Source organism: Schistocerca gregaria, chromosome 2, assembly GCF_023897955.1.
Source record: "Schistocerca gregaria isolate iqSchGreg1 chromosome 2, iqSchGreg1.2, whole genome shotgun sequence".
Taxonomy (NCBI): domain Eukaryota; kingdom Metazoa; phylum Arthropoda; class Insecta; order Orthoptera; family Acrididae; genus Schistocerca; species Schistocerca gregaria.
In genome coordinates, this window is record NC_064921.1 from 628,472,460 (window position 1) to 628,487,506 (window position 15,047).

Sequence of the window (15,047 nt, forward strand, 5' to 3'; positions counted from 1 at the left end):
GCTAAGCCATGTCTCCACAATATTCTTTCTTCCAGGAGTGCTAGTTCTGCAAGGTTTGCAGAAGAGCTTCTGTGACGTTTGGAAGGTAGGAGATGAGGTACTGGCAGAATTAAAGCTGTGAGGATGGGTCATGAGTCATGCTTGGGTAGCTCAGTTGGTAGAGCACTTGCCTGTGAAAGGCACAGGTCCTGAGTTCGAGTCTCGGTCCAGCATACAGTTTTAGTCTGCCACAAAGTTTCATATCAGTGCACACTCCTCTGCAGAGTGAAAATCTCATTCTGGACTGTGGATACATTGATGGAACAGAGGGCTGTGTAGTGCTGGAATGGAAACAGGGAAGGGGTTAGGTGGGTAAAGGACAACAATTAACAAAGGTTGAGGCCAGTAGTGGCACAGGAACATAGCATATACTCTAGGGACAATTCAAAAAAGCTGGGAAGGATCCAGATGGCACAGGCTGTGAAGCAGTCACTGAAAGGAAGAATGTTGAGTTGGGCAGAGTGCTCAGTAACTAAGTGATCCAGCTGTTTCTTGGCCACAGTCTGTTTGTGGCCATTCATGCAGACAGACACCTTGTAGGTTGTCATGCCCATGTAGAATGCAGCTTAGCTTGTAGATCACATGACTCGTTTCACAGGTAACCCTGCCTTTGATGGGGTAGGTGATCCTTGTGGTCATACTGGAGTAGGTGGCGGTGGGAGGATGTATGGGACAGGACTTGCATCTAGGTTTATTACAGGGATATGAGCCATGAGGCAAGGGGATGGGAGCAGGGGTTGTGTAGGGATGGACAAAGAATTGTGTAGGTTCAGTGGGTGGCATAATACCTCTGTGGAATGGGTGGGAAGGATAGTGGGTAAAATATCCTCATTTGAGGGCATGATGAGGGGTAGTCGAGACCCTGGCAGAGAATGTGATTCAGTTGCTCCGTTCCTGGGAGGTACTGAGTCATGAGTGGAATGCCCCTCTGTGGCCAGAAATTGGTACTTGTGGAAGTGGTGGATGATTGGAGAGGATAAGACACAGGAGATCTGTTTCTGTATAAAGTTGGGAGGGTAATTACTGTCTCTGAAGGCCTCAGTGAGACAGTGAGACACTTGGTATAATTTGAGAGGGACTGATTGTCACTACAGATGCAACAGCCTTGGGTGGCTAGGCTGTACAAAAGGGCTTCTTGGTATGGAATGGGTAGCAGCTGTCAGAGTGGAAGTGTTGCTTGGTAGGTTTGGTATGGACAGAGGTACTGCTGTAGCCATCCTCGAGGTGGAGGTCAACATCAAGGAAGATGACATGTTGGGATGATGAGGACCAGTTGAAGTGAGTGGGGAAGAAGGTGTAGTGGTTCTAGAGGAATGTGGATAGGGTGTCCTCACCCTTGATGCAGATCATGGAGACACCTTCATTGAATCTGAATTAGGTGAGGAGTCTAGGATTCTGGGTGGTCATAAAGGATTCCTCTACATCATTGGTTCCCAATGTGGGGTTAATTACACCACAAGGTGTAAAAAGAGATTTTCTAAGGGGCAAGAAATTGAAAGAGTGTGACTGTTTGTCATGAAACTAAATTACTTTTAAAACATCATTAATATTATCATAATTTTGCAAGGCTTTAATATTGATTATATAAGTTATTAGTAATTACTTTTTCCTCCATTACTAGCATAAACATGTGACACCATACAGTGGAGGTCACAGGCACCTCACATAGACCACTGATTACACATGTACTTTGGACTCTGAATGACATATCTATGAAAGTAAAAGTAAGATATACATAACAAACGTTAAGCATTTGGTGAAAATGTCTTCTTCAAGTTGTAGATAGTTCCTGCACTAGACCAGAAATTGCTTCATTACTTACTCTGAAGCAGATATATGAACTATTGGCAGTACAACATTATATTGCTGTACACAGAATTATCATTATTGTTATGAGAGTGTTCAGACACAAAGCACTAACAGCCTGCAACTTCAGAAGGAAGGAGTCCAGCAGTCAGGTGATTTATGAATAGTAACTATAGTGTACACATTTTAACTAGATGGATTTTAAATGGAGATCCAGGGTGCAGGTGAAGCAAATGCTGTTAAGGTGAGGAGTAGTGCAGAGAAAGCACATTTTGTAACAAGTGTCTACCCTCACTGTATATAGTTAGCTTTCATGACTGAGTTGTAGGTAGCACTCACTCTTCATAGGTTGATAGGGAATTGCTTCATCATTAATTATATAACACACACACACACACACACACACACACACACACACACACACACACACACAAATTAAACATCATTTTTTTCATCAATTTAAAAACAAAGCTTTTTTTTTTTTAAAAAAAATTCTTTTTCATTCTGTAGTTTAGTTATGTGTAAAAGTTGATGATGGTTGGAAGAAGTGGTTGATGGGTCAGTGTGGTGCATTGGGGGGGGGGGGGGATACTAGATAATATCTCTTTGATGAGAGGTAGTGGTCTAAGGAAGACTGGGAACCACTGCTATAGATGGCCCATGAATGGGTTGGCATAGGATGGGCCGTGTGGGTGCCCACAGCCTTACCCTGGATTTATCTGTAGGTTATGCTTTCAAGGGAGTAGTAATTGTGGGTGAGGATATGGTTGACCATGTTGACTAGGAGGGAAGTTGTAGGTTTGGAATCCACCCGGCATTGGAAGAGGTAATGTTCAATAGCAGCTAGGCCACGGCCAATAGGGATGTTAGCGTAAAGGGAGATGGCATCAATAATGATGAACAGGGCACCATGTAGTAAAGGAACAGGAATTGCGGAATGTCGGTGGAGGAAATGGTCAGTATCTTTTATATACGAGGGTAGGCTGTGAGTAGTATGCTGAAGATGTTGGTAAATGAAAGCAAAGATTCTCTTAGTGGAGGCACAGAAATGGGGCATTCCGAGGTGGTTGGGTTTATGGACTTTAGGAAGCATGTAGATGGTAGAAGTGCAGGAAGTGGTAGGGGTTAGGAGAGAGATGGACTCTGGGAAGAGGTTCTGGAATAGACCTAAGGATTTAAGGAGAGACTGGAGATCCTGCTGGATTTCTGGAATGGGATCACTGGGTCAGGGTTTGTAGGTGGATGAATCTGACATCTGGTGGAGTCCTTCTTCGAAGTAATCCTTGCTGTTCAACACAATTGTCGTGGTGAGTTTGTCAGCAGGTAAGATTATAAGGTCAGCATCAGTTTTTAGGTGGTGGATAGTGGTTCTTTCTGTGGATGTAAGATTAGCTTGCATGTTGGGGGATTTAATCCTGGAAAGTTAACAGGGGGTGATTTGGGGGCAGTGGGGATGGATCACAGTTGGATGGAGGAATGAACTCATTCAGGCATTAAACACTATTCTTTGATTGAGACTGATTGGTAGGGTTGGTGGTGAAAAAGTGTTTCCTCTATAGATATTATGAGAATGAGAGTAGGTATTTAGCAAGTCCTGCATAAATGAATTTTGGAGCGGGGCAAAAGGTGAGGTCTTTGGAAATGAGTGATACTTCTATGGGGCTACAGCTTTTGGAGGAAAGAACCTTGACTGTGTTTTGGGTCTGTTTAAGTTTTGGATTCTGTATGGTCGTGGGAGGGAGTATTTGTGGGTGGTGTAAATGTAATAGGTCTGCAAGGCAGGGTTTGCCAGCTATGAGGGGATGTTGTTGTAGAAGTGACGGATAGTGGTAGTCCAAGGTGGGAGTAGGAAATGTACAGGGTGGAGAGTTTTTTGAGGTGGTGTTGTGCATGCTGCTCTTGTTCCTCAAGGACAAAAGTTTCAATGTGTGATATGGGATCCTGAAATTTGGGATTTCATAGGTGTAGAATTCTATGTATGGAGAGAAGATATTGCAAAAACATTTTTGCTTGATTGACAGGTCTATGTTGATGGTGATGATTAAGAACTTCAGAATCTGAACAAATAGAAGTCATTGTGGAAAGAGGGGTTGCAGCTAGAGATGGGTAATTTGATGGTAAGGCCATTCGGGGGGATTCCATGAGCCGAGCAACATTGCAGGAACAGTACCATATTTGGGACTGGGTTCAGGGTAGACATAAGGAAGCTTTTCTATATTGACGCAGATGGGAGGAGTGAGGATTCATGATGGAAGTAAAAAATACTTAAAAATACATAAGTAGCACAGAAATACATCTGCAAAATTCGCAGAAATACATTAAAAAGGTGGGAAAAATCGCAGAAAAGATGAAATGGGTGAAGTATGGGGAAACAATATGAAATCTTAGGGAAAGGGCCAATAGGTAAAGGTGAAATCCAAATGAAATAGATGTTAAAACACTATGAGATCAAAGAAAAAAATGAATAAAAAGATTGCAATGCAGGTTGCAGGTTCTTGGGTGGATCAGTGTGAAGAAGAGGGATGGCAGATGTGATTAGGTAACTGAAGTTAACATGTGTAAAATGGAACAGAGAGGAGAAGGAGTGAGGGATGTGGAAAGATTGGTTAGGTGAGATACAATTTCATGTGGGACAGGAAGGTACTGAAAATAATGCACAAAAATACGTGAGTAACACAGGAAGAGTGATCAATTTGAGAGTCTAGGATTAACTATACTACTGGGAGTAATATAGGGCATGAGATACTGCACCAACTGTCAAATGTTTTACTTTTTTAATGAGACATTGATTTTCTTGATTCACTAATATTTTAAGAGATATCATTATTTTATCATTAAGTAATTTCAGCTTGCGGCTTGATGATATAAACTGTCTCACATAGTGGAACCTTTAGGCTATTTGCTCAGTGATAGTTAAGAAATTTTCATTGGAGATGTTAGCAATTTCCTGCTTGCCACTAACCTTATTATTGTTAAGATTGAGTACTATGTTGTGGACCTAGTAAAAGCAATACTTGCATCACCTTTTTTTACATTCCAAATACTTTTTTTTTTACTTTAATTGCTTTTTCTAAAAATCTGTTTAAAATGTTACAGACTGTTTTGCAGAAGTTTGGTTGACTGAGTTATCTCATGATCTAGGCTTGATGTTTAACCCTGTTCTTCTTTTATATTATACAATGGTGCCTGAAGTAGCCCACAGCATCTTAAGAATTTCTTTGGAGTGGACAAGTACATTTTATTGTAAATACATTTTCGAAAAGTGATGAATTTTCATTACTAAATACATCCTGTCCCAGTGTACATTCTAGATAAAGCAAGATTTCAATCAATTTCCAGAATGTTTAAATTTTTGAATTATATCATTATTAACAAGTCTGCTTGTTCTCCAGCTGGATTCCACCATGTTAAGAGATGCACTATGGGTAGAGGAAGTTTCCTGGTTGCTTGGAAATAAAAACCTATATTATTCAGTTACAAGTAAAAATTCAATGATTCTCATGCCTGTAAACACACTGCTGACCCTTAAAATTGCAACACTATGAAAATGGCAAGCAACAAACATCAAACTGATATGAAGTGTACAACATGTTTGGACATACAAATAATTATCATTTCAGTGCAATCACTTAAAGTAGGTAGGAGGAAAACCACCTAAATTGTAAATGAAAGACTACACAGGCGCTTTCTCTGTCAGAAACTGCATCTTAAAATTGATTGTTTTTGAGAAGCTGTGTTTGCTCCATTAAAGAAGGAGAAACATCTACCAGCATGTGTTGGAATTAAACCTTGGCTAGATCACGGGCTATTGAGACTGTGGTTTATGACCCATTAGGCAGATCCATCACTGCAAGTTTAACATTCTACAGTACTTCCAGTTTTCCACCATATTTTTTCATAACTACATATGACACATTTATCTTGATGTCATCACTTAACATTCTACCTCTGATCCTCTTTCTGGGCACCATTTATTCTGGTGAATTATTTATTGTTCAGTATTTTCCCACCCACACCGTAGCTAATTTCTTTTCACCAACTTTGTTTCCAGTATTTGTCTAAAACACTAGTTTTCATTATCACTCAAAATATACACACATCAAAAAAAGTTTTGCATTGCCCTGGTTACCAGAACTCCTTAAGATAGATGTTGACTATGGATATTGCATCACAGACACAGTCACTTTGACTGTTCAGAGATGTCACTAAACCCATGCAAAGATGTAAACAACCATGCATGAGCAGTGCCTACTAGAAGGAGGGGGTCTGACATCCAATCAGTTCCAATCTTTCTACAAGGAAGGAGATACACAGGTCATGTTTCTGTAGTCCAACCATGTCTAGACAGTCAATACCATGGTTCAATTGCATCCACATTGTTACTTTGTGCCAGGCAGGTGTAATATTGTTCCCTGCCCATGATGTAATAACATACTATTTTCCTTTCCTATCGAAATACCAAGAGTTTAAGATATAATTTAACCACTGAGTCAATGAACTGAGCTGCAAGTCAGCAAATATGTACACCCAGGATAATGAGATTGGTGTAACATTATCATCTGTATTTTGTTCTATATAAGAATGTGCGCTCATCATTTTCTCTCTCTTCTTCTTTATTCGCACGCCTTTCTGACAGCATCTTATGTTATCAGACTCTTATTTTCTTTCATTTTGTTCAAATGAAATTAAATTGTATTCCTCTTAGGAATTTGTTTAATTGTGCCATTATTATCGCCAATTGTGATTACCGATATGACTTTACCATGAATACTTTTTTCTTTCGCTCCAGAGCTGGGCTACAGCAAAACATTCTTTGTAATGTTCAAAATTGTGAGATTAATGCACAAGATGTCAGATGTCTGTATAAAAAGCTTCTTTGGTGAAATAATAATTGTTTAATTTGGCATTTCTGCTTTCATTTCATAGTAACGATCATCAGTCCCCAATTTATAGATGTTACAGATTTTGCTTTACTACATTTTTTCTTACGTTGCCAATGTGATACCCATAAAATTATATTCAATTATTCTGAATTTTCTCGTGAGGTGGAAAGACAGTAACTTCCCTGAGATCATAGAAACCAAAATTAGATGTTTTTCAGCATGCTACAAGTCTACCTACCCTCACTTCAAACAATAAAAAAGGTAAAAAAGGGACAGTATTAACTAAGGAGAAAAGCGATTTTTTTAAATGTAGTTGATAATATCGAGTGCACATAAAAAATAACTTACATTATAGAGACTAAGAAAATGTGTGTGTGTGTGTGTGTGTGTGTGTGTGTGTGTGTGTGTGTGTGTGTGCAAGTGCAATATTTGGATTCATTTTGCTTTTCATTTAGTATATTTGCTAACAATTATTTATTTAATTATTATCAATTATTACTATTATTATTATTATTATTGTTATAATGGGTTCTCAACAAGGGAAGTGTCCAGACATCTTGGAGTGAACAAAAGCGATGTTGTTCTGGCATGGAGGAGATACAAAGAGACAGGAACTGTCGATGACGTGCCTCGCTCAGGGCACCCAAGAGCTACTATTGCAGTGGAGGACCGCTACCTAGGGATTAATGCTCAGAGGAACCCTGACAGCAATGCCACCATGTTGAATAATGATTTTCATGCATCCACAGGGCGTCATGTTATGACTCAAATTGTGCACAATAGGCTGCATGATGTGCAACTTCACTCCCGACATCCATGGCGAGGTACATCTTTGCAACCATGACACCCTGGAAAGCAGTACAGATGGGCCCAACAACATGCCAAATGGACCACTCAGGATTGGCAACATGTTCTCTTCACCGATGAGTGTCGCATATGCCTTCAACCAGAGAATCATTGGCGGTGTGTTTGGAGGCAACCCGGTCAGGCTGGACACCTTAGACACACTGTCCACCGAGTGCAGTAAGGTGAAGTTTCCCTGCTCTTTTGAGGTGGCATTATGTGGGGCCAAAGTACGCCGCTGGTGGTCATGGAAGGTGCCTTAACAGCTGTATGACACGTGAATGCCATCTTCCGACTGCTAGTACAACCATATCAGCAACATATTGGTGCGGTATTTGTCTTCATGGATGACAATTCGTGCGCCCTTCATGCACATCTTGTGAATGACTTCCTTCAGGATAGTGACATTGCTCGACTAAAGTGGCCAGCAAGTTCTCCAGATATTAACCCTATCAAACATGCCTGGGATAGATTGAAAATGGCTGTTTATGCACAACATGACCCACCAACCACTCTGAGGTATCTACACTGAATCGCGATTGAAGAATGGGACAATATGGACCAATAGTGCCCTGATAAATTTGTGGATAGTATGCCACGATGAATACAGGCATGCATCAATGCAAGGTACTGGTGTGTACAGCTATCTGGGCCACCACCTCTGAAGGTCTCACTGTATGGTGGTACAGCATGCAACGTGTGGTTTCCATGAGCAATGAAAAGGACGGAAATGATGTTTAGGTTGATCTCTATTCCAATTTTCTGTACTGGTTCTGGAACTCTCAGAACTGAGGTGATGCAAAACTTTTTTTGAGATGTGTATTTAATTTCATAGATTTTAATAAAAAAAAACAGTGTTTGTGTAACAGGACCTTATACCCAATGTTTGTAACACAAACTCATTCCTTATTTTATCTGTCAATTTCTAACATTCTACTCTTCTCCAAATCCATATTTCAATGGTCTCTAAGAATTTCTCCTTTCTCCACCACACTGTCTCCACATTTCTGCACAATACAGAGCAATACACCATAAAAAAACTCTTCGCTTGCCTGTCCCTTGACTTTATTTAACAGACTACAGATAATGTACCTCCTCCTGCCATACATTTATCTTGCAGTAGCTTTTCTTGTTTTTATTTGTATCCTTGTTTTTTTATTTCTATCCTTGCTTTTATTTCTAGATTACATGTCATGTTACTGGTAATTTTGCATCCTAGGTACCTGAAGTTGTCATCTTGTTCTACTATCTCATCGCAATTTTTCACTTTGATTTTTCTTGATTGTGCAGCAAAAATTATGGCCTAAATTTTTCTCACATTTATCTTTATTCTGTATTCTTAACAGCTGCTGTTCAATTTTTTAACATATTTTTAAGTGGCTTTTTGTTTACATTCAGTAATTGCACATCACCAGTATATCTTATACATTTTATTATTACTCCTCCAGTTGCAACACCACATTTTTGTTGTAAGCGGTTTTTAACTAAATCACGTGGAAAGATATGAAGCAGAGCAGGTGAATTAAATCATCCTTATCTAACTCCTCTCCCATTTTATTTCCTTCTGTTCTCATTTTCTACTCTTACTTTCACTTTTCGAGTGGTGTATAAATTACTTATTTATTGCTTGGCATCCCACAACTGTCAGGCAAATATGGAATTTAAGAGTTAAGGATGGCCATATTCAATCTATGAATTAACTCAATGGCTTAACATACATATTGTTCATGGGCTGTGCAAGATCATACAGCTATGTCATGTGCCTTGAGTTAAGATATGGTCTTATCTGCAGTGAGACAAATATAAATACAAACAAATGACATGAGGCAGCTTGGGATATGAGTACAGTTACCATTGTTGCATTAATATAAACAATCTTTGTAATATGGAGCTGCACACACCATATGTCCAATATTAACTCTCAGTATGTTTCTGCAATGTTTAGGATCAACAATAGTATTCAGTATCGAACCAGTCCTCCTTTCTGTCCAGCACCAAATTCTGAGGTGAACAGTTAGTCTAAATCATCATGAGATAAATGCAGAAGACAGTAATGGATACACAACCTGAAGAATTCCTGATGAGCTTCCTCACTATGTTCTGCTTTACTGCCATTTATGGTCACAGCCTCTCAGTGCTGCTTCATGGGTGTACACACTGCACCATTTTTAATGGACTGGAAATGGTTGGAATGGCTCTAAACACTATGGCACTTAACATCTTAGGTCATCAGTCCCGCAGACCTAGAACTACTTAAACCTAACTAATCTAAGGACATCACACACATCCATGCCCGAGGCAGAATTTGCACCCGTGACCATAGTAGCAGTGCGGATCCAAGCTGAAGCGCCTAGAACCACTTGGCCACAGCAGATGGCCTCAATGGACTACATCCAGCACATGCTGACAGATGCAACTGCACCGTCTTGTGAGTGTTCACATCTGGCTCATATTTTTGGCTGTGTACTGAGGTGGACTCAAGGAGTCACTGGTAAATAATTCTTTGCATAGGTTAGCATTCAGGACTCACATCACATGAAACTGTTTTCACACACCACTGCACATCATTAAAGTCCCTCAAAACACAATTTAGTGATTTATAAATTTGGAATCATCAGTTTAGCAAGAAGACCAAAAATATTATTTCTATTAATCACCTCTGCAAAACCTCTTCATAGATTCTTGTTACAAATGGCTTAGCCATCTCAATAATTCAATGTCAATCCCCTTGTCTTCTGCCTGACAGAGTACGCAAAACTTAAATTTATCAGATTAATGTTTCCTCAGGTATAGATATGAAGAAACACACACGGTTACAGGTATAAGCTGTGCAGCAGGCTGTCCTACATATTCAGGCTAGTCTGAACTCTGATATATGTGATTTCCACTGACAAGTCTAATATAGTCTGATGATTGCTCTTAATACGAAGATATACTTGACTGTATAATGTGATAATACATGAAAAATACTTGACATGAATTATTTCTCTTCCCTGTGAATGTCGCAGAGTTCACATTACAATACTCTTTTTCCACACAGAGAGAATTACATACAAATAGATCAATTATAGCTGACCTGTAAATGTAATTGACACAACCTGTTCATTTTTAAATGGAGAAAAAAACTAAAAATATTTTTTAAAATTTAAATTTAAGAAAACTGTTATTTTATTCACTGAATACAATATATATATATATACTAAAAAATAAATACTGATTATCTTACCTTAAGAAATGAAAAAGCTGATCCCAGGAAGGCTGCAGTTATAAGGATGGCGATGGAAGCAATAATACCATAGAATACATCTGGATTTAGAGTACTGAAAAAGTTTGCTTCAAATTTCTGTGAACAAAATGTTTCAAAGATGAAATTATTTTGTTGTGATTGACTGAGTGTTAAATTTTTAAATTGAGACTGACTTGCTTACAACAATACTACCCACAATACACATTGCATTTTTTTAGTAATTGCATGAGACTTGCTGAAATGCAACAGCCAGGCTTAAATCTACTGAAATCTCTGTCATAAGCCGAGCAGAAACTGATAAATTAGCACATTGCAAGAAATAAAAACAAACATTGCAAAGCACCTGTATACATGAATGAAGATTTATTTATGTTCCCTGTATATGTGCATAATCACAGGTTCATAAATCCATTGAAAAATGGCATCTTACTGGCATTGTAGTAATGGTAACAGAATGGACTGAAAAATGTTTGGCTATATCTTGCACAGTTCAATGTTTCTTCAATAAACATCAGAGATATACGTGTATTATAGTCCATGAATGGGGAAAAAGTTGGTCCTGCAAGTCACCATTAGGTACACTACTGCAGTTACTGGATGTAGAAATGCCTTTGATGGCTTAGGAGACCAATCCTGGCTTGAAATACACAGCCACATAGATTATACAGAACAGACAGCATAGGGACTGGCTAGGCTTGGTGAAGTTTGCAGTCTGGCATTTCTAATTTCCCAGTTTTTGATACTCCCTGGAGTGTAATGGCTAAGTTCTCTAACTGGATTAAGCCAAAATGAAGTGTTACCTAACAAATGATCTGTCAGCCTGATACTATTTGTGATAGTTTTATCTTAAGTATATCTCTTTCTCAAAGCTGCCTTTCTCAAAGCTTCTTGATGTATTGGACCTGCTACGCACTGAACAAAATCTTGCCATATGGCTTCTTCACTTTCTGGAGAGAGCTGAGGGATCTACAAGAGCTCCAAACTATGCAAGCTACAAAATGACATGAATATCTTTCAATAACTCTTCTGTGTTTTGTATCCAATGCATGACATTTATAGCTCTGAGTGGGCAGATCTATTTTCAGTTTGTAACTCACATAAATCATTATGTATTCCATATAGAATCTCAGAACAGAATGGCATTTTTGTTTAGCTTTCTTCACCTGTTCTCAGGAATTGTCATTACTAGCAGTGCCTCTTGCTCTGTGCTTTCCAAGATGCTGCCAAGCAATGGCATGAAGGTATAAGTGGCCCCACTACCACAGGGGGAGATGCTCAATCATTGTTGCATCTTCTCAATGATCTGTGCTCACCCTTTTCTCATTACATATGCATATACATCAAACCACACCATGCATAGTAGGTGGTACTCTACTTAAATACTATGTAAAAACATTTTTACACACACATCTTTCACTGGTCTCAGAGAAAGAAGTGTAACATGTTGTTCTATGTTGTTATATGCCACACAGTGTCATGTGAATGTAAACATGGCATCGAGTGTAGTAGTGTTGATGAATCAGTCAGTGAACATTAGTTTTGTAGCATCAGTTAAGTGTGTATTATGTAGCAAAATAGTTGGTATCACGCAGAGTGTTTTGGTATTACAAATTTTTGTGACTCGTTTTTGTGAATGTAGAGTACATACATGCAATGGTTGTCAATCTGCAGTAGAAATGTGCACTGCTGAACTGAAAGAAAGTGTGTTGTGCCTCTTCAACATGGAATAGATGCTATTTCTTCTGTAAAATCAGGTGCATCAACAGCTGAAGTAACAAGAAACATAAAAGATACAAAAACGTCTAACCCTAATTGATGTACTATAATAATTGGGGGTGCCAATGATGTATATAAAAATGAATTAATTAAAGCTACAAATAACTTGAAACAAACCCTGAATTGCTACAACAATGGATCAGTAGTTGTTGTTGGAGTTTCACACAGACATGATCTGATAGAAAGTTCTTGTGTGAATATAGAAATTACTAAGGCAAACGGACAGTTCAAAAAAATATGCAAAGTATTCCTCGACACAAATTTCTTATCAGTTGATTTCTTGCAGAGCAAAGACTTTACTAAACATGGCATGCATTTGCATGTAAGTGGAAATTCACTCCTTGGACATAAAATTGTGCAACTGTCAGATAAAAAAATAATAAAGACCATTGCTATAGTGGGTACTCCAACATCAGCAGCAGTACCCAGTCCAGTAACAGCACAAACAACAGCAAAAGCCCAACCAACATCACAATCAGCTTCATCTGCAGCACCACCAACAGTATCATCAATGAGTACTCCAGAAACTACTATAATAGTCTTAGCAACAACACCATAAGACCAACCAACACCACAATCAGCTTCAGTAACCACTTCATCAGAACCAACAACAGCAGCAGCAATAATTTATGGGCTACCAATTAAAAGAAGTGAGAGGCAGCCAAATCACCTGAAGGATTTTTTAATGTCAGAGAGCCTCAAGAAAGCAGTGTTAAGATGAGTTATAGTTTATTTAACTTTATGTCTCATAATCAGTTTTCAGTCCTATGTCAAAACGCACAAGGTTTATGAAAAAAGTTGGGTGAACTTGAAGTCTTGTCAAATGACAGCCAGTGAACACTGGTTGCAAAACACTCAAATAAGTACAGCAGCCCTTCCCAAATTTAAAATTATAAGCAGTTTTTTCAGAGAAAAGTACAGATGTGGAGGTGTATGTATTTATGTTAGAGACAATATTAATTCCAAAGAAGTAAAGTTAAGCAATGTGAAGCATATAGAAAAAGAATTTGTATACTGTGTCTGTGAACCAACTGACTGTGGTTAGGTAATTGTATATATAGGTCACCTTCAGGGAATATTCCTTTATTTTTAAAAATCTTGAGGATCTAATGAATGAATTGAGACATAGGTAAAAATCAGCAGTTGTACTGGGTGATTTCAATGTCAATTTTAGAAGTAATAATAATGCACACAAGGATCAATTCCTAAATCTCTTCACCTCATATAATTTAGAAGCCACAGTAACTGATATCACCAAGTATGGAGATCAGTGTGAGACAACAAAGAGACCTGTATTTATGAGGTTGAAGTAACAGATACCAGTTCTTCTGATCACATGGAATTCAAGCTCTTACTAAAAACATGGTTAGGAAAAAAATGCAGTGGAAACCTTATAGAAACAAGATACAAAATGAAAGTAGCCTTAGGAATTTTCATAGCATTTTGCATAGTGTTGAATGGGGCAGAGACCCAAACAAAGCTGTAGACTCTAAACTTGAGTCATTTTTCTCTGTTCATAAATACTGCTTAAAAAAAGGTGTTGCTTTCCCCCTTAGAAAAGTAAAAAGCTTTCTCAAATCAAATTCATGGTTAACTGCAGGAATTAAGAAATCTGCAGGTACTGTTAGAAATCTCGGTTGGCATTCAAAGCATAATGCAGGATTAAAGCCATATCTTAGATACTACAGAAAAGTCTATAGAAAAGTTATTCCTGCAGCAAGAAAACTGAACAATGATTTAATTACTAGAAAAGGCAGCAATAAAACCAGATCAGTTTGGAAGATCATAAACCATAACATAGGTAAATCCAAAGTGACAAACAATAATCTTATTATAAAAAAGGGAGGAAAAGTTGTTGAAGATCCTCTATATGTTGCCAATATGTTCCATGACTGCAGCATTAACACTGCCCAAAATCTTATCAGAATGTGGGGAACTCTAAAGTTAGTAAGTCAAAAGTTCCCACGGATGGAAAGACAATGTTTTTGTACCCAGTTACGCATTTAGAAGTAAGAAATGTAATTAATAAACTGAAAAATAAAATATCCTGTGGCTGTGATGGTATTCCTGATAAGGTCACAAAAGGCATATTGCAAACAAAATAATAACTAAATTAGTTTATACTATTAATATATTATTTAAAACAAGTGAATTCCCTTCTGCACTTAAAAAATCAATAATGAAGCCACTGTATAAAAAAGACTGTACATATACCATAAAAAATTATAGGCCATTGCCACAACTATCAGGTTTTGCTAAACTTATTGAGAGTAGTTGGACAATAAACTGCACATGTGATCAAAAGTAAGAGCTGTCAGTTCTTGAACAGGGGCAACATGACACAGTAATTGATACACCTCAGGTGGAATACACATGAGGAATAAGGCTTTGCACAAATTTGAGTCTGGCACACTGAAGGCCAAAAAGCGCTGTCTGAGCCTTTTTTCAAAAGT

The 15,047-nt window shown here is 38.3% G+C and overlaps 1 protein-coding gene across 2 annotated transcripts in view; it reads right to left on the minus strand.

Moving 5' to 3' along the window:
• Positions 1-15,047, minus strand: part of LOC126334641 (ATP-binding cassette sub-family C member 12-like) — a 498,524-nt gene that overhangs the window by 147,642 nt on the left and 335,835 nt on the right. For both annotated transcript variants that reach the window (XM_049997082.1, XM_049997083.1), the window contains exon 20: positions 10,798-10,914. In XM_049997082.1, the coding sequence (XP_049853039.1) occupies positions 10,798-10,914 (117 nt within the window). The remainder of the gene's footprint in view (positions 1-10,797; positions 10,915-15,047) is intronic.